The sequence below is a fragment of the Eubalaena glacialis genome, chromosome 15, assembly GCF_028564815.1.
Source record: "Eubalaena glacialis isolate mEubGla1 chromosome 15, mEubGla1.1.hap2.+ XY, whole genome shotgun sequence".
NCBI classification, from domain to species: Eukaryota; Metazoa; Chordata; class Mammalia; order Artiodactyla; family Balaenidae; genus Eubalaena; species Eubalaena glacialis.
Window position 1 is genome coordinate 93927429 of NC_083730.1, and position 26429 is coordinate 93953857.

The window sequence follows — 26429 nt, forward strand, 5'->3', positions numbered from 1 at the left end:
TATTTATTTATATTAACGTATATCCTGATCACCCTCATATTTCTAGAATAGAATCCACTTGGTTTCTATTCTACAAAAATATTTCTATTTCTACAAAATATTGCAAAATAGTCTACAAAAATTATCTGTTGATAATTTCTCAGTATTTTTGCATGGGCAGCAATAATCAAGTTTTGTCTGCGCTTCCTTTTCAAATCATACATCTGTCCATTTTGGTGCCTTTATGCTATTACATAAATAGAAAATTTCCCTTCTAATTCCTCTGAAACTATTTAAATACGAGTTCTCTGATCACTGGATGTTTGAAAGAATTCACTGGAAACTCAATGAACGATACTTTTCGGCGGAGAATCTCTGACATTGTCTTCATTTCCATTCACGTTTGGGTTTTTTTGTTTCTTGGGTCGAATTTGACACATCTACCCTTAAGAATCATTTGTGTCACAGAGAATTCCGTATTTATTAACACAGAGCGGATTCTCATTCAATCTCCTATGTATCTGTGATTATTCCTCTTTTTTCATCCTACCCTTCACTCTCTTTTTTTAAAAAATAGAGTGACTTATAATAACTCCCCCCACAGTCCTTGAATTATAAATTAACGTCCCTTTTTTTCTGCTTTACTATCTGCTTTTTTTTGTTTTCTTCAATTGAGTTCTTAAGCCAATTCTCTATCACATCTGTCTACATACCTACCTATCACTTATCAATCGACCTGATTTGAATTCCCGGTCTTTTAAAAAATCCTAATTCTTTACGTTTCCCCCGAACGCGCGTTCCCACAGCTCGCTCTGGCAGCGGCCGCCCGGGTCTCTAGGCGACCAGCGCTCCTACGACGCCGCACACCGCGTGCCGCGAAGCCTCCTGGGAAATGTAGTTCGGCAGCTCCTCCCCGTCGCGCACGCGCAGCGCACGCAGCAGGTTTGGCCGTTCTCTTTGTCCTTCGCCGCCACGCGAGAGGCCAGTGGGCGCGTGTCCGCGTGCTCGTGCGCGCGCGCTTCCCCAGCCAAGCTCCGGGCCGTCGGGATCCCGCGGGTCCGCCCGGGTCGCGCAAAGGCCGGGGGCGGGGCGGTCACGTGGGTCCCGGTCCCGCGCGTCCGTGGTTCCGAGGCCTTTTTTGCAGGTTCCGGGGCTGGATTCCTGTGGGGCGGGCGGCGGGGGCTGAGGGGGCCCGCGGGGGAGGGGCTGGGGGTCGTGCCAGGGCCGCCAGTGGGCGTCAGCGCTTGGGCCGGGGTCTCCGCGGCTAGGGTGCGGTGGGCACCGGTGGCCCCCGGGGGCCGGGGGGAGGCCCTTCGTCCGCCGCGGCCGGTGCTCGTCGCGCCGGGGCGTCTCCTGCCAGGCCGGCTTGGAAAGGCGGTGCCTCCCCACGCGCGTCCCTGCACGTCCCCGGCCGCGAGCCCTGGGCGGGCGCGGTCGGAGCGCCGTCGGAGCGCCGGGACCCACGGCGGGTCGGGGAGCGTCCGGCGAGTGTCCGCGGCGTGACCCGATTGCTGGGCTTGTGTCGCCCTTCCACCCTGGCTCCACCCAGCTCGCCTCTGCCTTTATCAGGAGGGTTTTTCCGAGGCTCCTCCACTAACGAGAACCCCCAAACAACTTTGACAGTAGCTGGCGGGGTGGGCACCGCGTTGCCTCAAGGCCTTGTCTCTGACCTGGACCGACGTCTGCCCCTTGGAACAACAGCCCACCCACGATTTCTGGGTCTCAGGCTTTTCATCTGAAAATGAGGGAATGGAAAGAAGTGACCTTTTCTGCCCTAGCCCGGAGGCTTTTTGCTGTCATCAAAACGTACATTAGTTTATGTTATTTATTATTTACTGTTTACTTTGTTTCAACCACGTGGTGCTGGACTGAAACTGCTCTGCTTGCCTGTTTTCTTGGGTTAAGGACTTTAAAATATGTTCACTGTAGTTAATTTAGAGTATCTTGATAAACAGATTCAAATGAAAATCATTCATGATCCCATCAACAGGAACCAGTCACGGCTAACATTTTGTGCATTTATTTTAGTCAAGAAACGTGTGTATGTTTTGAATACACCTTACGTGTTCCCTTTAAAAAAAAACAAAATTGGGAATATGCTGCAAATCCTGCTTAAAGCCCTTAGAGTATATCACAGATATGTTAAGTTGAAATATTTTGTCCCAAGTGGGGAGTTTAAACTTACCAGGGAAGTTTTTTTCAACTTGCCCCTGAGAACTTATCTTTCTCTTGTTATTCTCCTTAGTCTGCCCTGGTGCCATCATTTCTGGACAGGAGACTGTGTCATGCGTGTACTGGGACTCTAAACAGGGACTCCCAAGGTCTTTGCCCACCCCTCCCAACACAGTTGTTGAGGGCCTGTGGTCACAGGCTCTGGGGTGGGCTGCATGGGACCAGTGGCCCAGATCTGCCACTTCCTGTGTATGTCATCTGTTTTTGGCATGTTATTGAACTTATGTGCCTTATTGCTTCTTCTGTGATGAGAACTGAATGCATCAAAAAAGTACGGTGTGTAGAACATCTGGCACATAGTAGGTGTAAGTAAAAGTTATTTTTTTCATTATTCTTTCCCTTTCCCTTGCAATTCCACAGAATTTGATGCTGAGTGGGAGCTACAGGATGATGATGAAGGTGCCCCTTCCTCCTGCAGGTAAATGTGAGTGCGTGGCAGGGAGAGCTGCAGTGCTCTGCGGGAAACTGCTGAGGTAAAGTCACACCCGTGAAGTTAAAAGGGGCCAAATTGTACAACGAAGAGCGGGCATAGGCTTCCATTTGCTGAAGGGACACATAAGAGTCAAGTGTAAGAGCATTCAGGGAGAACTTCTCCCTCCAGGGCCAACTTGTAAAAACATTTGTTTAAATTAAAGGAAAATAAGGTCCAATCTGTACTGTGCTGAGCAACTAATATATCAGAAATATTTTAAAACTACCACACTGATGGCGTGTCACACTCTGTCCACCTCACATTCTCAACTCTGTGTGTTCTCCGCAAAATCTGCCTCATTTTGACATAAGTGTCTCTATTCTTGATAAGTTTTTGCTGAAATCCAGCTAAACTTTGCCAAATAGTTTTTGACAAAACTACAAAGGAAATTTAAAAATCACACTGTGAATTTGGCTGTCTGCTTAAGGAAATGGTTTGAATGTAAAAGTAGTTTTATTTGTCAGAATACCGGAGTTTTTATGACATGAAATGAGATGACGTGAAAGCATAATGCAAAGGAAGTGACGTATTCATTGTAGGTATATTTTCCTTGTCTGGGGGGTGTGTGTGTGTGTGTGTGTGTGTACATAAGGGTACATGAATACACACAAGTGACATGATTTTGGTAGTGAATACCTTGAACAAGAGGTAGCAAGAAAGAGAAATAACATTCCATTTCTGATATTTAATAATTGTGCAATTATGGGCACATTCTAAGTCTCAGTTTTCTTTCTATAAAATGGAGATTTTGTTAAATGCCTTTTGGGTTGTCTGTGAGGGTTAAATTGTAAAGTGCTTAGTATTTTGTCTTATATATAGAAAGCACTCAGATGTTAGCTATTATTATTAAAAGGAACTAGTCACTTTGCTTTTAATATCTTATTTATTCCTCAGAATCCCAGTGGCATTACATAATGATTAAAGAATAATCCTCCAGAAATATATAACCTCTGTGCATCAAACAACATAGCTTTAAGCATACAGTCAACAGAATTGCAAGGAAAAACTGACCAATCTGTAATCATATTGGGAGAGTTTAACACACTTCCTTCAGAAAATGATAGGATTGGCAGACATAAATTAGGAAGGTTATAGAAAATTTTAATAGGAAACTAAGGCTCAGAAAGATGAGCCTTAGTTTCCTATTTGTTTTTCCCCAAAGTCACAAAGCCAGCAAAGGGAAAAGGTTGATTGAAACTCAGATCTGTTATAGTACAAATCACATAAGCTTTCCAAAATTCCATCTGCCTAACACAGAGCTGTCTTGTCCTTCACAGCACCTGTTCCTCAGTGTCCTCAGTGGACACTTACTGGATCTCAGAATTACTTACTGCTGGTACTTCTTTATTTGTGTGCAGAGACTTTTGCTGTTCTTTTACGTTGCATTCTGTTTCTGTCCCTGGTAGTCCTGTTTCAGTTATATAGGAAACACACTCTGGCCTTAGATGATCATGAATTCCTAGTTCCTAGCAAGAGACGAAAGGATTTTCGGTGCAGCGTGAATATACCAGTTGAAGTTCGTTTGTCCCCAAGTCCACAGATCCTGGTTCCACACAAATAAGCCTGCTCATGTGAGATAAGAAAGGCGTTCCCAGAAGCAGAAATTCATTCCTAGTGTAAAAGACCTCACACCAGAGCTTCGGGGCAGAAGCAGAGGTTGCAGGACAGAACAAATCTCAGACTTGCTACTCATCTTGCAGCAAAAATGACCATGTTACAGGTGAGTTCATGTTTATTCCTCATTATTTTTCCAGGGAATTAGAAGAGGTGTGTAAGACCGCTAGTGAAAAAGGAAGAATAAATGGTTAAGAAATGAGGGGAAAATACCCTCAGAATGGAAGATCCAAGTTGGGACAAAATTGAAGCAGCGGTATGTTAACTATAGGGCCTTGAGAAATTCTTAAAGTTTCAATTTTTATAAGGCTTCCTGTCCTACATAATTACTGAATTTGAGCTGTAAACTTGGTTCTCAAATTTTTTGACAGGTGTAATGAGTATGTTTATATGAATTGCATTATCCAAAGGAAAAAGCAAACTGATTCTTCATAGAAAGTAAATGTTTCTTGGTCATTCCTTGGTGAAGCCTTTGAATAAATGATATAGTGGATAATGACCTTAGGAGAAAGATTGTAATAAATACATGGTATTATAGCCATTTTTCATAGTTTTCCACAGAGTGTGGCCCACGGGGAAAATGCCAAAGCAGAATTTAGTCCCCGTAATTATTTAAATTATTTATTTACCTCTTTAGTTGTGAAGCAGAATTCACATGGAGAAAAGTTCATAAAATGTAAAAGTACAGCTTAATGTATTATCAAATGAATACCCATGAAGCCACAGGCCCTTCCTGTGCCCCCTCCCTATCACAACTTCTCCCTCCTGACAGACGGAGCCAGGACTCCATCTTTTGTAACCATTTCCTTGCTTTTCTGTATAATTTTACTCCTAAGTGTTTATCCTTAAACACTGCCATTTGGTTTTGTCTGCTGTTGTGTATACTCGTTTGTGTTTTGCTTCTGTCACTTAGCAATTGCAGCCTTCTCTCCAATTAAGGTAGCTTCTCAGTATCACCAAATCCAGCCATTATCAAATTTCCAGTTGTCTCATAAATTGTCTTCTGTTTGAATCAGAATCTAAGTAAAGTTCATACAGTACAATTGATTGATCTGTCTCTGAATCTTGGCTCTGCCTATTTTTTTCTGTCCAAACTATCTGTTGAGGAAGCCAGGCCGTTTATCTGTAGTTTCCCACGGTCTGAAGGCTTTGACTAAGTGACGTGGTAGGTAATGTCCTCGTTTGACTGATTGCACCCCCCAGTGTTGTTGGTGTGTTCTGCCATCTGTGTTTCCTGTGAATTGGTAGATTCAGAGCTGCGTTGTCCAGTCCCGAAGCCACCAGCCACGTGTGACTGTTTGAACTTAAGTTAATTCAATTAAATCCCTTTGTCACAGTTGCCACGTTTCAAGTGCTCAGTAGCCACAGATTGGACAGCCACGAATTGGGTAGCACAGGTAAAGAACATTTCCATCGCCACAGGAAGTTCCACTTTGAGGCTTGATCAGATGTAAGTGTGACTTTTTAGCAAGAATGCTTCCGAGGTCGTGGTGGTACTTCTTTCAGGAGGTGCATAAAGCCCACTTCTCTCTCTTTGTCTTGCTGACGGCTTTATTCTCCTTATTTTTTTTGGTTGTGTTGGGTCTTAGTTGCGGCGCACGGGCTCTTCGTTGAGGCATGTGGGATCTTTTTGTTAGGGCGCTCGGTCTGATCGGGTTTCTGTCTGGTTATGCCGGGCAGGCTCCAGGGTGCGTGGGCTCTGTAGTTTGCAGCATGAGGGCTCTCTCACTGAGGCGCGTGAGCTCAGTAGTTGTGGCGCGCGGGCTTAGTTGCTCCATGGCACGTGGGATCTTAATTCTCCGACCAGGGATCGAACCCGCGTCCACTGCATTGGAATGCAGTTCTTTACCACTGGACCACCAGGGAAGTCCCTTGCTGATGGCTTTAAATAATCGTTGCCCAGATGAATTATTTCATTAGGGGCTGCAAAATGGTAACACCCTCCTTGTAACATTTCTTTATTAACTAGAATGCAGCTTTCTAGCATGACAAGATATATCAAGGGTCAGTTTGTACATTTTCTGCCCCAGAACTGCAATTAGTATCTTAAAATTTAGTCATTAGTTTTAAAAGTGTTTGTTGCCAAAACATGGAAATATACTAGATTTTTGCATATTGACTTGGTATTCAGGAACTTTGTAAGCCCATTTACTAATTCTAATAATTTTTCTTTAGATTTGGTTAGATTTTCCATGTTTATAAAAATATCAGCAATACTTTTTTTTTAGTAAAAAATTCCACTGACTTCCTAGTTTGATGAGACTTTCTATAACAAATAATTGTTGATTATTTTTCAATTTTTGGTGTGTTCATTTTGTTCTTTGTTTCATCTGTTTGTTCTTTTTCATATTTTTATATTCTTATGAAATCTAGTCCTTATTTTTGAAAAATGTAAACGTGCTTTTTAAAAACTCTGTTAGATTTTTCTGTTATCTGTAGTTCTTGTTATATACATTTTTCCATTTACAGATATGCTTTATCTGCATCTATCGAGGTGATACTATGTTTTTCTTAATCTGTTAAGGTAGTAAATATCAGTGATTTTTCAAAAAAATGTTAAATCAACCTTGAATTTTTGGGATAAACTCCAGCTTGGTCTTGATATATTTTCTTCTTTACGTTTTGCTCAATATAGTAGTTTGGTAACATTGTTTAGGATTTTCACATCAGTGTTCATGTGTAAGTAGGCCTTTGCTTTTCTCTTCTTGCAATACCCTTATTGGATTTTGTTATCAAGGTCATGTTAGTATCAAAAAGTTTATCAAAAGTTGCTTCCATATTCTATAAGAGTTTAGTAAAATTAGAATTATTTCTGCATTAAATGTTTACAGAATTAACTGGTAAAGCCATTTTTTTGTGAGAAGATTTAAACTCAGGGAACCAACGTTTTCCACATGACCAATGCATGATTTATAAAATCATTAGTGGGTGAATGATCCATTTAAGGAGGAAGATAAAACAATAGATTTTAATGTGACAGTGTGAGAAGTTCATTGATATAGTTGAAGATTCTACATTGTAGCTCATCTTTGTGAGACCAGTTGATTAGTTTTGGTGTTTATGAAAGAAGAATATCCACAATTAACTAATTCTAATTGTTGTAAGGTCTTATGGATTTTCTTCATGCAGTCATGCCATCTATGACAGTTTTACATCTTCCTTTCAATATTTATACTTTTTCCTTGCATTATGTTGTACTGACCTCCTGGCCAGTACTGTACCTGCAGTACCTTGTAGACTAGAGGTGGCATTGGGAACACCCTTGCCTCGCCCTAAGCCTGCACTGTCCACTACATAGCACATCACAGCTGCTCACCTCTGACACCAGTCACCTGGAGTTAGCGCAGACTCTGCAGGGTGAGGGCACCATCCCCAACAAGAGTGCTTTCACTTCAGTTGCCAGCTGTAAGTTTTGGGGTCCCCAGGTCACCTGCACTTCTGACCAATAGGCTGCAAATTTGTGGGGTTCCTATGATCCCCTCAGGTTCACTGGAATAGTTCACAGAACTTAGGAAAGTGCTATACTTAAAACTGCAGTTTTATTATAAAGGACACAGATTGGGACCAGCCAAATGAAGCGACACACAGGGTGAGGTCTGGCAGGATCCCAAACATGGAGCTTCTGCGACCTCTCCCCATGGAATCAGGGCACATCGCCCTCTTGGCCCATGTCTGTTTACCACCCAAGAAGCTAACATGAGGCAGCAGTATCCGGAGTTTTTACTGGGTATTCATTGTGTAGGTATGATTGATAAAATCACAGCCATGTGACTGAACTCAGCCTCCAGCCTGGAGGTTGGGCTGATAGCGTCTGCCTCAAAGCCCCAACCCTCCAATCAAATGGTTGGAACTTCCAGCATGGGCAGTGCCCACCTGGAGATTCCAGGAGCCCACCATGAGTTACCTGTTCCATAAACTCAGGAGGGGCCCACCACGAATTACAAAGGAAGCTCCGTCGCAGGAACCTGGGACAAAGACCAGACAGTCTTTATTATACAGCAGGTAGACGTTAGCTACACGTGCTCTTTAAATTTAAATTAATTAAAATTAAATAAAATAGAAAAGTCAATGCCTAGTCACCTTTGAAGTATTCAGTAGACACTGGTGCCTAGTGGCTACTGTATTGGATGGTGCAGATATAGAGCATTTTAGTCGTCACAAGAAATTCTGCTGGACAGTGCTGTTCTAGTCCTCAGAGAGCAAGTACTCAGTGTTTTACCATAAAGTATGATGCTACTGTACATATTTTGTAGATTATGATTATCAGATTAAATTTCCTTCTATTCCTAGTTTGTTGATAGTATTTTACAATGAACAGATTTTCCCCGTATGCCTTTTCTGCATTTTGAGGTGATAATGGCTTTTCTCCTTTATTCTGTTAATATGACAGGGATTTCTGAATCGGTATCTTGCACAGCTGAAGGAACCCTCATTTGGTCATGTTATACTTTTTATGCATGGCTATATTCAGTTTGTTAATGTTTTGTTAGGAATTTTGATTCTATGAGTTATTTGCTTTTAATGTTCTTTTCTTGTTGTGTTCCTGTCTGATTTGGGATTAGAGGTCTGCTGGCCTTATAAAATGAGTTGAGAAGTTTGCACTCTTTCTCTGTTCTCTAAAAGAATTTATGTGAGATCATTTTATTTATTGCTTAAATGTTGGGAAGAATTCACCTTTGAAGCCATCTAGACCTTGAGTTTTCTTTGAAGGAAGGTTTTAAAATGTGAGGGTTAATTCCTTTAACAGTTACAGACTAATTCAGACCTTTTTTCTTGTGTCACTTTTGAGTAGATTATTTTTCAAGAAATATATCTGTTTCATCTAAGTTGTCAAATATGTTGGCATAAATTTATTAATATTATATTATCTTTTTAACGGCTTTATTGGACTATGATGTCAGTAGGATCCATCTATTTTAAGTGTACAATTCAGTGATTTTTTTTTTTTTTTAGTAACTTTATGTTGCATAACCATCATCACAATCCAGTTTTAGAAGGGTTCCATCACCCCAAGAGAATCTTTGTGACATTTGCAGTCAGTTCCTCTTCCCATCCCCAGCCTGAGGCAGCCACTAATTTGCTTACTCTCTATATAGGTTTTCCTTTTGGGCATATCGTATAATGGATTTATATAAATGTGTAATCGTTTTGTGTCTAGCCTCTTTCAATAAGCATAGTATTTTTGAGGTCCATCTATGCTTTAGCATATGTCAGGAATTCATTCTTTTTATTGTTGAATAGTATTCCATTGTAAGGATATACCACTTTTTATTTATCCATTCACCACTTGATGGACATTTGGAATATTTACACGTTTTGTTGGTTATAAGTAATACTAACATGAACGATCACATACAAGTTTTTTTTTTTTTTTTTTTTTTAATTGAAGCATAGTTGATTTACAATGTCTTTCAGGTTACAGCAAAGTAATTCAGGTATACGTATTTGTGTATATATATTCTTCTTCAGATTCTTTTTCATTATAGGTTATTACAGGATATTGAATATAGTTCTCTGTGCTATACAGTAGGTCCTTGTTAGTTACCGATTTTATATATAGTAGTGTGTATCTGTTAATCCCAAACTCTGAATTTATTCCTCCCCTCCTTTCCCCTTTGGTAACCATAAGTTTGTTTTCTATGTTGGTGAGTCTATTTCTGTTTTGTAAATAAGTTCATTTGTATTACTTTTTTTAGATTCCACGTATAAGTGATATCATATATTTGTCCTTCTCTGTCTGACTGACTTCACTCAGCATGATAATCTCTAGGTCCATCCATGTTGCTGCAGATGGCAGTATTTCATTCTTTTTTATGGCTGAATAGTATGCCACTGTGTGTATATGTACCACATCTTCTTTATCCATTCATCTGTCGATGAACATTTAGGTTCCTTCCATGTCTTAACTATTGTAAATAGTGCTGCTATGAACATAGGGGTGCATGTATCTTTTCAAATTAGAGTTTTCATCTTTTCTAGATATATGCCCAGGAGTGGGATTGCTGGATCATATGGTAACTCTGTTTTTTAAGGAACCTCCATACTGTTCTCCATAGTGGCCACACCAGTTTACATTCCCACCAACAGTGCAAGAGGGTTCCCCTTTCTCCACACCCTCTCTACCATTTACTATTTTCAGACTTTCTGATGATGGCCATTCTGACTGGTGTGAGGTGATACCTCACTGTAGTTTTGTTTTGCATTTCTCTAATAATTAGACTTCTTGAGCATCTTTTCATGTGCTTTTTAACCATCAGTATGTCTTCTTTAGAGAAATGTCTATTTATGTCATCTGCCCATTTTTTGATTGGGGTGTTTGTTTTTTTTGTGATGTTGAGCTGTATGAGCTGTTTGTATATTTTGGAAATTAAGCCCTTGTCAGTCACATTGTTTGCAAATATTTTCTCACATTCTGTAGGTTGTTTTTTTTTTAAATAATTAATTAATTAATTTTTGGCTGCGTTGGGTCTTTGTTGCTGCGCGCAGGCTTTCTCTAGTTGCAGCGAGCGGGGGCTACTCTTCATTGCAGTGCATGGGCTTCTCATTGCGGTGGCTTCTCTTGTTGTGGGGCACGGGCTCTAGGTGCACGGGCTTCAGTAGTTGTGGCACGCAGGCTCAGTAGTTGTGGTTTGCGGACTCTAGAGAGCAGTCTCAGTAGTTGTGGCACACGGGCTTAGTTACTCCTTGGCATGTGGGATCTTCCCAGACCAGGGCTTAAACCCGTGTCCCCTGCATTGGCAGGAGAATTCTTAACCACTGCGCCACCAGGGAAGTCCCAGTGGGTTGTTTTTAATTTTGTTTCTGGTTTCCTTTGCTGTGCAAAAGCTTTTACATTTAATTAGGCCCAATTTGTTTATTTTTGCTTTTATTTCCATTACTTAGGAGACAGATCCAAAAAAATATTGCTGCAATTTATGTCAAAGAGTGTTCTCCCTGTGTTTTCCTCTAGCAATGTTATAGTATCTGGTGTCACATTTAGGTCTTTAATACATTTTGAGTTTATTTTTGTATATGGTTAGAGAACCTAATTTCATTCCTTTACATGTAACTGTCCAGTTTTCTTAGCACCACTTATTGAAGAGACTGTCTTTTCTCCATTGTATATTCTTGCCTCCTTTGTTGTAGATTAATTGACTGTAAGTGTGTGGGTATGTTTCTGGGCTTTCTATCTTGTTCCATTGATCTATATGTCTGTTTTTGTGCCAGTACCATACTTTTTTGATTACTGTGGCTTTGTAGTATAGTCTGAAGTCAGGGAACTTGATTTGTCCAGCTCCGTTAAAGATTCTTTACTGGCTATTTGGGGTCTTTTGTGTTTCCATACAAATTTTAATACTATTTGTTCTAGTTCTGTGAAAAATGCCACTGTTAATTTGATAGGGTTTGCATTGAATCTGTAGATTGTCTTGGGTAGTATGGTCATTTTAACAATATTGACTTCTCCAGTGCAAGAACACAGTATATATTTCCATCTGTTAATGTCACCTTCAATTTCTTTCATCAGCATCTTAAAGTTTTCAGATTACAGGTCTTTGGCCTCCTTAGGTAGGTTTATTTCTAGGTATTTTATTCTTTGTGATGTGATGGTAAATGGGATTGTTTCCTTAATTTCTCTTTCTGATATTTTGTTGTTAGCATATAGAAATGCAAGAGGTTTCTGTGTACTAATTTTGTATCCTGCAACTTTACTGCATTCATTGATGAGTTCTAGTAGTTTTCTGGTGGCATCTTTAGGACTTTCTATGTATAGTATCACGTCTTCTACAAACAGTGACAGTTTTACTTCTTTTCCAGTTTGGATTCCTTTTATTTCTTTTTCTTCTCTGATTGCTGTGGCTAAGACTTCCAAAACTATGTTGAATAAAAGTGGTGAGAGTGGGCATCCTTGTCTTATTCCTGATCTTAGAGGGGATACTTTGATCTTTTCACCATGGAGTATGATGTTAGCTGTGATTTTGTCATATATGGCCTTTATTATGTTGAGGTATGTTCCCTCTATACCCACTTTCTGGAGTGTTTTTATCAAAGTGAATGTTGAATTTTATCAAAAGTTTTTTCTGCATCTGTTGAGATGATCATGTTGTTCTTATTCTTCCATTTGTTAATGTGGTGTATCACATTGATTTGCGGATATTGAAAAATTCTTGTATCCCTGGGATAAATCCCCCTTGATCATGTTGTATGATCCTTTTACTGTTTCGTTGGATTTGGTTTGCTAGTATTTTGTTGAGGATTTTTGTGTCTATGTTCATCAGTGATATCGGCCTGTAATTCTCTTTTTCTGGTGACATCTTTGTCTGGTTTGGGTATCAGGGTGATCGTGGCCTCATAGAATGAGTTTGGAAGTGTTCCTTCCTCTGAAGTTTTTTGGAATAGTTTCAGAAGGATGGGTTCTCTAAATGTTTCTCTAAATGTTTGATAGAATTCACCTGTGAAGCCGTCTGGTCCTGGACTTTTATTTATTGGGAGTTTTTAGATTAGTGATTCAATTTCATTACTGGTAGTTGGTCTGTTCGTATTTTCTATTTCTTCCTGGTTCAGTCTTGGGAGATTGTACCTTTCTAAGAATTTGTCCATTTCTTCTATGTTGTCCATTTTATTGGCATATAGTTGCATGTAATAGTCTCTTATGATCCTTTGTATTTCTATGGTGTTGGTTGTAACTTCTTTTTCATGTCTGATTTTATTGATTTGGACCCTCTCCCTTTTTTTCCTGATGAGTAATTTTATCTTTTCAAAGAACCAATTTTTAGTTTCGTTGATCTTTTCTATTTTTTTTTAGTCTCTATTTTATTTCTGCTCTGATCTGTATGATTTCTTCCCTTCTACTAACTTTGGGTTTTGTTTTTCTTTCTCTAGTTACTTCAGGTGTAAGATTGGGTTGTTTATTTGAGATTTTTCTTGTTTCCTGAAGTAAGCTTGTATCACTATAAATTTCCCTCTTAGAACTGCTTTTGCTGTATAGGTTTTGGGTCGTCGTGTTTTTATTTTCATTTGTCTCTATGTATTTTTTAATTTCCTCTTTGAATTGTTCAGTGATCCATTGGTTGTTTAGTGGCATGTTGTTTAGCCTCTATGTGCTTGTGTTTTTTTGCCGTTTTTTTCTTGTAGTTGATTTCTAGTCTCAACAACATTGTGGTTGGAAAAGATGCTTGATATGATTTCAGTTTTCTTAAATTTACCCAGGCTTGTTTTGTGGTCTAGCATGTAATCTGAAGAATATTCCACGTGCTCTTGAAAAGATTGTATATTCCGCTGCTTTCGAATGGAATGCTCTGTATATATCAATTAAGTCCATTTGGTCTAATGTGTTCTTTAGGGCCAGTGTTTCTTTATTGATTTTTTTAGTCTAGATGATCTGTCCATCAATGTAAGTGGGCTGTTAAAGTCCCCTACTATTGTTGTGTTACTGTTGATTTCTCCTTTTATGTCTGTTAATATTTGCATTATATATTGAGGTGCTCCTATGTTAGGTGCATATGTATTTACAATTGTTATATCTTCTTTTTGGATTGGTCCCTTTATCATTATGTAGTGTCCTTTTTTGTCTCTTGTAACAGTCTTTATTTTAAAGTCTATTTTGTCTGATATAAGTATTACTACTCTGTCTTTCTTTTGATTTCCATTTGTGTGGAATACCTTTTTCCATCCCCTCACTTTCAGTCTGTGTGTGTCCCTAGATCTGAGGTGGGTCTCTTGTAGACAGCATGTATATGGGTCTTGTTTTTTTATCCATTCAGCCACTCTGTGCCTTTTGATTGGAGCATTTAGTCCATTTACACTTAAGGTAGTTATCAATATGTTTGTTCTTATTGCCATTTTGTTAATTGTTTTGGATTTGTTTTTGTAGGTCTTTTTTACCCCTTTTGTTCTCATCTCCTGTGATTTGATGACTATCTTTAGTGTTATGCTTGGATTCCTTTTTCTTTTTTGTGTGTATATCTATTATAGATTTTTTGGTTTGCAGTTACCATGAGGTTTTTGTATATCAGACTGTATATATATGTGATTGTTTTAAGTTGCTGATCTTTTAATTTCAAATGCATTTTAAAAACCCTGCATTTGTATTCTCCTCCCCTCACGATTACTGTTGTTGATACCATATTTTACATCTAATTGTTTTATGTATCCCTTAACTGCTTATTGTGGATATAAATGATTTTACTACTTTTGTCTTTTAACCTTCCTACTAGCTTTGTGTGTAGATGATTTCCTACCTTTACTGTGTGTTTGCCTTTACTGGTGAGCTTTTTCATTTCATAATTTTCTTGCTTCTAGTTGTAGCCTTTTCTTTTTCGCCTAGAGACGTTCCTTTTACATTTGTTGTAAAGCTGGTTTGGTGGTGCTGAATTCTTTTAGCTTTTGTTTGTGAAGCTTTTGATTTCTCCATCAAATCTGAACAAGAGTGTTGCTGGGTAGAGTATTCTTGGTTGTAGGTTTTTCCCTTTTATCACTTTAAATATATCATGCCATATATGGCCTGCTGAAAAATCTGGTGTGCTGAAAAATCAGCTCATGGTCTTACGGGAGTTCCCTTGTATGTTATTTGTTGCTTTTCCCTTAATGGTTTTAATATTCTCTCTTCATCTTTATTTTTTGTCAGTTTGATTACAGTGTGTCTTGGTGTGTCCCTTTTTGGGTTCATCCTGTATGGGACTCTCTGCACATCTTGGCTTAGGTGACTGTTTCTTTTCCCAGGTTAGGGACGTTTTCAGCTGTTATCTTTTCAAATATTTTCTCAGGTCCTCTCTCTTCTCTTCTGGGACCATGTACAGGTTTTTGTATGAGCATGTATTTATTTCTCTTGGGTACATAGCTAAGAGTGTAATTGCTGGGTTGTATGGTAAAATTATATTTAACTTTTAAAGAAGTTGCCACAGTTCCAGTGTCTGAACGTTTTATATTTCTTCCAGTATGAAGTTCCAGTTTCTCCACAACTTCTTGAACACTTGTTATTGTGTCTTTTTGATTATAGTCATTCTAGTGAACATGAAGTGGTGCTCATTGTGGTTTTAATATGCATTTCCTTAATAAGTAATGATGTTGGTCATCATTTCATGTGCATATTAGCCATTTCTGTATCTTCTGTATTAAAATGTATTCAAATATTCTGCTTATTTTTTAATTGGGTTACTTATTTTTTATTATTGAGTTTTTAAAAGAAGCTCTTGGGTCAATTCTTTATCAGAAATAGGATTTACAAATAATTTTTTTCAGTCTGTGGCTTGTCGTTTCAGTTTTCAATTACGCTGGTTGAAGTGCAAAGTTTTCAATTTTATTTTGCCACTTCAATAGGAATGTAGAAACCTCACCACTGTCTAGGCCCCTCACCCTCTTTCTTTTATATCGTAACCGTCTTACACAATTATACCTGCATACACTGAAAACTCCATCAGAAAACGTTATGATTTTTGCTGTCAACCATGAAACATATTTAAAGAACTGAAGAGGAGAATAGTGTATTTTATTTGCCCATATATTTGCCATTTCTGTTCTTTCTTCATTCTCGATTTTTTTAAGTTGCCTTCTGGTATCGTGTCCATCTGAAGATTTTCCACTAGTAAATCTTTTAGAGCAGATCTGCTACCCTTGAATTCTCTTAGTTTTTCTTCATAAAAAAATATTTTATCTCACACTATTCCTTTTTTTTTTAATAAATTTATTTATTTTATTTTAGTTATTTTTGGCTGCATTGGGTCTTCGTTGCTGCATGCAGGCTTTCTCTAGTTGTGGTAAGTGGGGGCAACTCTTCATTGCGGAGCGCAGGCTTCTCATTGCGGTGGCTTCTCGTTGCGGAGCATGGGCTCTAGGTGCGCGGGCTTCAGTAATTGTGGCACACGGGCTCAGTAGTTGTGGCTTGCAGGCTCTAGAGCACAGGCTCAGTAGTTGTGGCACGTGGGCTTAGTTGCTACGCGGCATGTGGGATCTTCCTGGACCAGGGGTTGAACCCACATCCCCTGCATTGGCAGGTGGATTCTTAACCCCTGCACCACCAGGGGAGTCTCTCTCATACTATTCCTGATGAATATTTAAGCTGGCTACAGAATTCTGTCTTAGCAGATCTTTCCTTTCAGCACTTCCTTCTGGCCTCTTTGCTATTTAATAAGACATTTGCAGTCATTTGAATCACTGTTCCCTATAAGTGATGTGATTTTGTCTTCATTTTGTAGAAGTTTGGTTGTGATGTGATTGGTCATGGATTTCTTTGTGTTTATCCAGTTGGGAGGTTCTCTGAGCTTGTTGAATCTGCAGGCTTATATCTTTTGCCAAATTTGGGGGAGCATTTAGCCATCATTTCTTGAAACTTTTTTTTTCACCATGCTCTTTCTTTTCTCTTTCTGGGACTCGCATGACATGCATTTGCTGTGTCTTGCAGTGACCTGAGCTCTGTCCATTCTCAAGTTTTTCTCTCTTGGTTGCTCAAAATGGGTACTTTCTATGGACTGTCTTTCAGATTCCCTTGCTACTCTCAAAGTGTGTGGTGTGCTGTTTAGGGTCAGGTTTCTTATTTTCTGATGGTATTCTGGATTTTTAAAAGAGTGTGTTTGTGCTTTCGTGTCGTCTTAGGAGACTTTGGGACAGAAATCCATCTTGATCTAAAAATTCAGATACCTTTCTAAAACTTATATTTGGTTATATCACTTCCATCCCGTAAAAGCGCTAGTGGCTAACTGTTGGCAGCAAGAAAGTGGTGTGGTCACCACGTCTGCCCTGCTCCCACTGTGGCCTGCAGTCCAGTCACTACCCCACGCCCTGTGACCTTGTCTGACTGAACTGTTTGTACCACCTGAGCCCCGGCAGTGTGGGGCCCCATATTGGAGCTGCTGTCTCTCAGTATGCTTTTGCACCCCCTTTTCTGTAGAAAGCACTACTAATTTCCTAAAACTCGTTTCAAGCTTCACCTCTTCAATAGAGGCTGATGTGACCACAGGTGGAGTGCCATGCTTCCTGCTCCTGACCCATGTCATGCCCTCCCTGTCTTTCTGTCTCAGCTCTTAAAGCAGTTTCTTTTATTTATAGGTGTACATGTTTGCAGCTGTCTACAAACTGGGCAGTTTTTTAGGATACTATTTTATTATCTTTCTTTCACTGCTATCTCTTCTAGTGCCAAAGTTGAGGTTCAGTAAATATTTTGTTGGTGGTTTGGAAGATTTAAAGTCGTGTATTTCAGTTCTCATGTAAGTGGAAGGATGAAAGAATGCATAATGGCATTTTATCCCACAAAATAAGAGTGCAAAAATAGGGACCCAGTAGACATTCTGTAACTTGCCTTGGTGAGAATGATGTACTCAAGCTCTGGTACTTCTTTCCCACATCACCTAGTGATACCTGCTTCTGATTCACTGGGATTGTGCTCTTACAGGGGTCGTTCTCATTTGAAGATTTATCTGTGGACTTCACCCGGAAGGAATGGCAGCTACTGGACCCCTATCAGAAGGACTTATACAAGGATGTCATGTTGGAGAACTATAGCAGCCTTGTGTCACTAGGTAAGAGAAGCTGCCTAGGAATTCCCTGGCGGTCCAGCAGTTAGGACTCTGCGCTTCCACTGCAGGGGGCAAAAGTTTGATCCCTGTTTGGGGAACTAAGATCCCACAAGCCGTGAGTGTGGCCAAAAAAAGAAAAAAAAAAAAAAAAAAAGGAAACTTGCCCAGAGGACCTCATATTGTGTCTAGTACCCGCTTGTTCTTTTTTAGTTGCTGAGAGCTCTGGGACTTCCAAAATTTTTAATGATTTTGGACCTAAATTTAGGAGATCAAAGTTCTTGGACTGTGACTCCAGGGAAAGTATTTGGATCTCACCTTCCAATAATGAAGTCTTAATTTCATTGTGCGGCCTCTGAAGCTAATAGTAACAGTGGTAGTGGTAGCTCCTGAGGCATGTAATTTACCGTATTTCACATATCGTGCATATATTGACTCACTTAATCATAAGAGCAATCCTGTGTGGCAGATGTGTTACTTTCCTTTTTTTTTTTTTTTTTTCCTAATGAGGAAATTGAGGTAAAGGAGGTTAAGTAACTTTCCCAAGGACTGACAGCTAGTAAATGAAAGAGCCCGAATTTGAACCCAGGCAGACCGTCTACAGAGTCTCTGAACGGTTTATGGTTTTGGACTTGAATTATAGAAGTCAAAGATTCTTAGACCTTATTAGCCACTGGGGAGACCATTACCATTCCTCTGAGAATTACTTACTCTGTTGGTATTCAGATGGGTGGCTTCACTGGGTCAACTAACGCCAAACCTGGCTCATTCTTCAGAGGCCCCAGAGGCCAAGCAGTGGGGGCCAAGGCCTTTGTGATTTCCCCTGAACAGGGTATGAAGTTATGAAACCTGGTGTCATCCTCAAGTTGGAGCACGGAGAAGAGCCGTGGACAGGAGATGGAGAAATTCCAGGTTCAGACTCTCCAGGTGAGTGTATGAGGACCAGACCGAGGGGAGAAGGTGGAAGTTCTGTCTCAGCTGGGTGGGGGTTGGCATCTTTGAAATGTACCTTAGAGAGCTCTTCTCAAAATCTCCAACCTTTGATGGCGATTCAGAACAGTTGATGTGAGCTACTCAGGTAAAGCACATTTACATGTGGCTTCTTTGCTCATAGCTTGAAGTGAAATATTTCCAGCTGGGCTGGGCCATGATGTTATTCCCTGTCTGTCACATCTGAGACTTCGACTTCTCGTTAGGTATTCTGTCCCCTGATGTGCTTAATCTTCTTCTGTCCTCCCTCCTTCTGTGGTCAGAGATACCTGTGCTTGTCCATCAGGGCTTTATTTTCCCTCACTTTGGGCATCTCTGGCGTGAAGCGCTCTCTGTTCAGTCTCATTATGTCAGAAAGTGGATTTTCGTTCCTCCCAAACCATTGGTCCATTTCTTCCCTTTTTTTTTTTTTAAAGGAGTGTAGCACAATCATTTTCTTTTTATTTTTAAAAATTTTTAAACAAATTTATTTGTTTATTTTTGTCTGCATTGGGTCTTCATTGCTGCACACGGGGTTTCTCTAGTTGCGGAGAGCGAGGGCTACTCTTCTTTGCGGTGCGCAGGCTTCTCATCACGGTGCTTCTCATTGCGGTGGCTTCTCTTGTTGCGGAGCACGGGCTCTAGGTGCGCAGGCTTCAGTAGTTGTGGCATTTGGGCTCATTAGTTGTGGCTCGCAGGCTCAGGAGTTGTGGCGCACAGGCTTAGTTGCTTAGTTTATCCCACGGCATGTGGGATCTTCCCAGACCAGGGCTCAAACCCGTGTCCCCTGCACTGGCAGGCAGATTCTTAACCACTACGCCACCAGGGAAGTCCCATCTTCCCTTTTTAAATTAGGTTCTGGTGTGCTTTTTCTGTGGCTTAGACACCATGGAGTACCTGGAATTATCTCTTCCTAACATGTTTTCTTATTATTTAAGTTTTTTGCCCTTTGGAAAACATCTTTTTAAAGACTTCTCAATTCCCACTTAAAACTGGACCTAATTTTGAACTTCCCAAATTGCTAGATAGATCCAGGTTCTCATTTCCTTTTGTAAGTTGTCTTATGCGACACCACCAAGCATCCAGCAGTGCTCTGATCAGCTGGACCTCCCTCCTCTTTCCCTGCTGTGATATTGACTTACTTCAAGGTCCCTCAAAAGCAGACCCTGAGATACTTATCTGAGTGCAAGAACTTAGTGGGGCTGTGACCCCACAGTGTTAGTGGGAGAAGGGGAAGTGAGATGGGGAGGGGGAGGAATGCACAAAGGGTGTGCTGCTGGGAACCCTCTGAGGGACCAGGAAGCTGGTATCACCCTAACCCTCCTGTCTCTCAGTGACTGAGCACTGCTGCAGGGAACATTAGGGCTCCAGAGTGTTTAGCATCCCTGCACACGGCCCAGACATGCACTGGCAGCCCACGAAAGGTCTTGGTGGAGAGATGTGGGCACCTGGGGTGGGCCCCACAGTCAGCCCGAGCTGCAGTGTCCTCTGAGTGTAGCTGAGGGAGCAGATGAGGCTGAGGACCCATGGAGTGAGCCCATGTGGCCTGTTCAGCTGTTTCTCCCTTTCCCCCAAATTGGAGGTCAACTCCATTCAAACTTAATCTACTGTCGGCTTTCTGTTCTTGTTTACAGCATTTAAATTTTTTTTCAATACCTAGAGGATAGACATTGTATTCAGACTGGGAAACTAAGCTTTAAAAGGCATTCATTCCCTCAGATAGCATTTCTAGGTTTCATTCAGTAAGCACAACTATAGAAGGGTTCACAGGGTTTTTTTTTTCCTAGAGCAAGTCTTGCAAGTAAATGGTCACATCACTTGGCACAAGGATAACCAAGAGAAGCTTAAAAATATGAAACAAGATCAAGAATGTGATGCACTTGGAAAAAATTTCAATCTGAGCATGAACTTTGTTCCTTTAAGGAAATCAAACAGTGAAGATGACATAGGTGGATTAATTTTAAAACATCATATAGATTTACTTATTCCAAAAGCAGATTATGGAAAAACAGAACCAGCTGACTTAAACGTATTTGATAAATTGTTTCTCCATACCAAGACTGAGGAAACTGATACTTGGTTAAAATACTATGAATGTGATAAGTATGATAAAGCTAGCTGTAAGAAGTCACAGATTATCATATGTCACAGAACCCGTTTAGGGGAGAAGCTCTATGAATGCAGTGAATGTAGGAAGCGCTTCAGTAAGAAATCAAGTCTCATTAAACATCAGAGCAGACACGTAAGAGAAATAGCCTATGGCTGTGGTAAATGTGGCAGAACCTTTCCCCAGAAGTCACAGTTTATTACACATCACAGAACGCACACAGGAGAGAAACCTTACAGCTGTAGCCAGTGTGGGAAAGCCTTCTCCCAGAAGTCACAGCTGACATCCCATCAGAGGACACATACAGGAGAGAAACCGTATGAATGTGGTGAGTGTGGGAAAGCCTTCTCCCGGAAGTCACACCTCATATCACACTGGAGGACACACACAGGAGAGAAGCCCTATGGATGCACTGAATGTGGGAGAGCCTTTAGTGAAAAGTCAAATCTCATCAATCATCAGAGGACTCACACAGGAGAGAAACCTTTTGAATGCAGAGAATGTGGGAAAGCCTTCAGCAGGAAGTCACAGCTCGTCACACATCACAGGACCCACACAGGAACAAAACCCTATGGATGTAGCGATTGTAGAAAAGCCTTCTTTGAGAAGTCAGAGCTCATTAGACATCAGACAATTCATACTGGAGAGAAACCCTATGAATGCAGTGAGTGTCAGAAAGCCTTCAGAGAGAGGTCCAGTCTCATTAACCATCAGAGAACCCATACAGGAGAGAAGCCTCATGGGTGTGTCCAGTGTGGGAAAGCCTTCTCCCAGAAGTCACACCTCTTATCACATCAGATGACACACACCGGAGAGAAACCCTTTGTATGCACTAAATGTGGGAAGGCCTTCAGTAGGAAATCCCAGCTTGTCAGACATCAGAGAACTCACACCGGTGAAAAACCCTACGAATGCAGTGAATGTGGGAAGGCTTTCAGTGAAAAATTAAGCCTCACTAATCATCAGAGAATTCATACAGGAGAGAAGCCCTATGTTTGCAGTGAGTGTGGGAAAGCCTTTTGTCAAAAGTCACATCTCATTTCACATCAGAGGACTCACACAGGAGAGAAACCCTATGAATGCAGTGAGTGTGGGAGAGCCTTTGGCGAGAAGTCAAGTCTGGCAACCCATCAGAGAACGCACACAGGAGAAAAACCTTATGAATGCAGGGATTGTGAAAAAGCCTTCTCCCAGAAGTCACAGCTCAACACTCACCAGAGAATTCACACGGGAGAGAAACCTTATGGATGCAGTCTTTGTCAGAAAGCTTTCTTTGAGAAATCAGAACTAATTAGACATCAGAGAACTCATACAGGAGAAAAACCTTATGAGTGCAGTGAATGTAGGAAAGCCTTCAGGGAGAAGTCAAGTCTCATCAATCATCAGAGGACACATACAGGAGAGAAGCCCTTTGAGTGTAGCGACTGTGGCAAAGCCTTCTCTCGGAAGTCACACCTCATACCACATCAGAGAACCCACACAGGAGAGAAACCCTATGGTTGCAGTGAATGTAGGAAGGCCTTCTCTCAGAAGTCACAGCTTGTTAATCATCAGAGAATTCATACTGGAGAGAAACCTTATCAATGCAGTGAATGTGGGAAAGCCTTCTCCCAAAAGTCACAGCTCATTAATCATCGGAGAACTCATACAGTAAAGAAGTCCTAGGAATGGCATTAACACTAGTCTTTGACAGAGATCTTAACCGCATTGTACTTCAGAGGATGCAGTTATGGTAAATCTTCTAGGTAATAGTCACATCACTTTACATGTCTGAGTCCCCGTTTAGGGTAAGAACTCTAAGTGAGGTTCAGCAGGTTAACGTGTTTATTATTACATGTTAAAATGCGTAGAGGAGAATGACCCTATGAAATGCAGTGGATTTCAAAAACCTTTCAGACCATACTCAAACCTTACACAGCAGAGAACTAACAGCAAAGAAGAATGCTGTGAATATCAGGAAGCCTTCCAGAGATCAGATCTCATTAGCTGTCAGAAACATTCCCACTGGGAATGAATCCTAGTCCAGTGAGTTAAGGAAAACTTCATGAACACAGCAAGTGAGGTAATATTTTCATCAAGAAATGAAGCTCATTGTACACAAAAAGATGCCCTCAGGAATGAAAATTGATGAAAATACTAAATATGGGACAATCTTCAGCAAGTAACCCCACCATATTGTATTCTGTGGGTAAACCTAACAACTTAAAAACATTAGGAATATGTGCCCCTAGAAATAATGCTATAATGGAAAGCCATGCATTCTCTATAGACATGGGTACCAAAAATACCCAATTCTAAATGATATTTAGGCAGAAGTATGAAGTTTTAAAAAATATGTGACTGAATTGAGTCACTGGAATATCTAAATAAGAAATTTCTCAGTGGTATGCAATTATGGCTTATTTTCCTGTGTCACATAACGTGTTTTGTATTTAGGAATTGCATATGGTAATGTAATTGGGAGCATGAGATGCACATGCCTTGTAGTGCCTCTGATGTCTGTCAAGACACACCACATGCCACTGGTTTTTCTATTTTAATGTTAACTATAAAAATGGTAACTCATACATGTCTTGTTGCTCAGTAAGTAGCATGGGTAATATCACCACATTTCCTTTTCCTTATGATTTCTCGGTTTATAAAAGGGTCTATTGTTGTTACTGACCTTTCTCTTTAGTAACAAAAGGCAGCATTATATAAAGTCTTTTGCATCCCCAGAGTCTGAGAAGCAGTTTATATAAAACCTGGTTAACAAGTATTCAAGGGCAGAACCGCAGAACAGCACAAGTGACTCGAGAGCAGAGGAGAGGAGGTGTGTGGACTGCGGCTCTGCGCTCACCCTAAACGGCGGGACCCTCTCCTCATGGAGTGCGGTGCCCCCCTGTGTCGTAAGTGCCATGTCACCCAAGTACAACTTGTATTTTAACTTATTGTGATGAAATAGCATGGATACTGTGTGCTGCTATTATGTTTTTGGTGTTCTGTAAAATATCTTGTAAAAAAATTAGATGCAGAAACCAGTTATTTGAGAATTTTGTGGTGAGAAATATATTTTTGATGTATTCAAGGAAGGCTATTTTGCCTTTCTGCAGATTTCTGTGATTAGTGGACAAGTATTAGGAAACAGGTTTTTTATTATTTCATCATTTGAAATATTTGTGTTTCACCGGCCTTTCACCTGTTACATCATGCACACGGGAAAGTTACCATTGCATAAGTGTGGTTCCTTTTGAAAATGCATGAACTATTCCTGAGCTTATTTAGAATTTTGTAGTAATCTCCCTATAATGTTGCTTGACAAAGTCAACTGTATTTTTTGTGTGATGGTGAAATTCAGAAAAGTCCAGGATTGGCCTTGTTTCCAAACTTGGAAAAATCAGGCCTTCTCTCATGCATAAGTTGTTTTATCAGTGTGGTGTATGGTACCTTTGATTCTAGCAGTATTTTTCCCTCTGATTACCAATTTTACATGATGGTTGGAAAATTGGGACTTTTAATAAATGATAGTAATTTTATGAACCATTGTTCCAGAATTTCAACAGCCAGATAATCCTTTTTTTCCACATGGTAATTTTTAAAAGTCCCATTTCCCAAATTTTTATTCATACTCAAATTTATGGACTTCCTACTTTTCTCCCTAATACCTGAAGGTCATTTTACCAGGTGGGGGAAACAGAACTTTGTAAAGGAACAAGTAGTTACAGTGTGGTGTTTTACTTTGTGGGTTTTTTTCCATTTTTTCCTTTCCATCTATCCTGGGTCTCTTTCCTCAGCCTAGAGGTTGATTCGTTAGGTCTTGGATTGAGCTCAGGAGTCTGTTGTCTAAAAACTTTCTAATTTTGCTCACTCCTATTCTAGATTATTCTATTAACTATTAAGCACTTAAGCTTAGAACTTCCTTTACGAGTTGATGGAACTTCAGCTCTAGCCTCTTGATTGAATCCGAAGAGCAGATGTGTTTTCTAAGGGTCTGGTGTTAGTCATTAGGAGGGCTGATGCTGGCAGCAGAGGTTTTGTTTATCAGAATACCTGAGGTGGAGACCCAGGTGTGTTGTGTAGAATTCACTGGGAGCTCTCTCTTCTGAAGAGTCACAAGAGGGCTCTGATTCTGAAATTGGAGATTCTTAGTGTCGCGTTTTAAAATTACCTTGGTAAACCACAAAAAAATGTGTCTCCACATTTCCGCTCATTGATTCCTACCACAAACGCCACATCAAGAAGAAAGCCACTTTTAAAGTTAGACTGGATTTACTTGCGGTTTCATGAAGCACAGTAAATTACAGTGAGATTGAATACATGAGGGGGAGCATCTCCTTTCCTTTCCTCTTTCACTACCCAGTTCCCTCCACTGGCCTGGGGATGATCCTGCAGAGCACAATTTCTGTTGTATCCCTTTTACTGAGTAGTAGATCTTCTGGAGGTCCCGTCTGTGAATTTTGAGACCTGTCTCAGGACTGCCTTGTGTTCAGCCTTTCTTTGTGGGCTTTGATATCTTCTGACAGTTATCTGTATAGGTCCATGTGTTCCTGACATTTTGGTTTCAAGAACATCACTTGTAGAACCCCGAAATAAAATGAACCTAAAGAATACCAGATTTATCTACCAATACCTGTATTACATAGCAGAATATACATTCATAGACATTTGAATTCTACACTTGAGACCTCAGTCATTTGGTCATTTATTCCAGCAATACGTGCCCAGGTTGTCAATTTCAATGAGTTTGTTAGTCTACAAACATGGTACCAACAAGCTTTCAGATGTTGAGCACCTAGTCCTGGCCTACATGCTGATAAACTAACTCAACCATGACCCTTGCAGCTGTATGCATATTTTTTGCCCCTTTACTTTCATCCTTTTTTAGTCCATTTTTCACACTTATACATAGTAGTTATTTTAAGATGTAATTCTGATTATATACTCCTGTGCTGAAGTATCGTGTGGCTAATTGTGGACTTAAGGTGTAATATCCTCATGGTACGTGAGGACTTTTATCCATAATTTCTGAATACTTTATCTTTCCTCTTACACAGTAGTTTTTTGGCTTTCTTGAACTACTCGCAGTTCCTTGAGATTTCTACTATCTCATCGTATGCTTTTTGCAAATCTGCTGCCACCGAAATGCCCTTGTTACTTGTTAACGCCTATTCAGCATATGTGAACCTGTACATGTATTTGTCACTGGTGATATTATCATTGCATGTTTTATCTTTCCCATTAGAAAGCTTCTGGAAAGCTGGGACTATCTTGTTTGTCTGTATAATTATAGCAATTGAAGCTTTAGTACATAAATGTAGGTGGTGTCAGTGGCTGTGTTTTCTACCACATGGGGAAATGTAGTCTGCAATGAGAGAGAAGAGTGAAGCCACCATGGAAGCAAAGTCATGAGCACCCTGGCTGTGCCCCAGGATCTGGTTCTTGTCTTGATGTCCGGGTTCATCTCTGCCCTTTTTCCTGCCTTGGTTGTTGGATTGTTCTGTGAGATATCCCAAACATCCTTCTAATAAATCCCCATGTTTACTTCAGCTGGTTCAAGTTGTGTTTGTTACAACCCAACTAACAGCGAGGTCAG

General features: G+C 40.3%; 1 protein-coding gene across 6 annotated transcripts; it reads left to right on the forward strand.

Moving 5' to 3' along the window:
- Nucleotides 1-959: 959 nt before the first annotated feature.
- Nucleotides 960-26364, forward strand: ZNF84 (zinc finger protein 84). Of its 6 annotated transcripts, none has more exons than XM_061169144.1 (7): nucleotides 960-1123; nucleotides 1549-1785; nucleotides 2572-2629; nucleotides 4217-4403; nucleotides 17661-17787; nucleotides 18613-18708; nucleotides 20538-26364. In XM_061169144.1, exons 4-7 carry the CDS (start codon nucleotides 4389-4391, stop codon nucleotides 22520-22522), a joined length of 2223 nt encoding a protein of 740 aa, XP_061025127.1. In that variant the 5' UTR covers nucleotides 960-1123; nucleotides 1549-1785; nucleotides 2572-2629; nucleotides 4217-4388; the 3' UTR covers nucleotides 22523-26364. The 6 variants fall into 6 exon arrangements, with proteins under 6 accessions (XP_061025127.1, XP_061025128.1, XP_061025130.1 ...); XM_061169145.1 differs by having other exon boundaries at nucleotides 1603-1785; XM_061169147.1 differs by lacking the exon at nucleotides 1549-1785.
- Nucleotides 26365-26429: the final 65 nt, after the last annotated feature.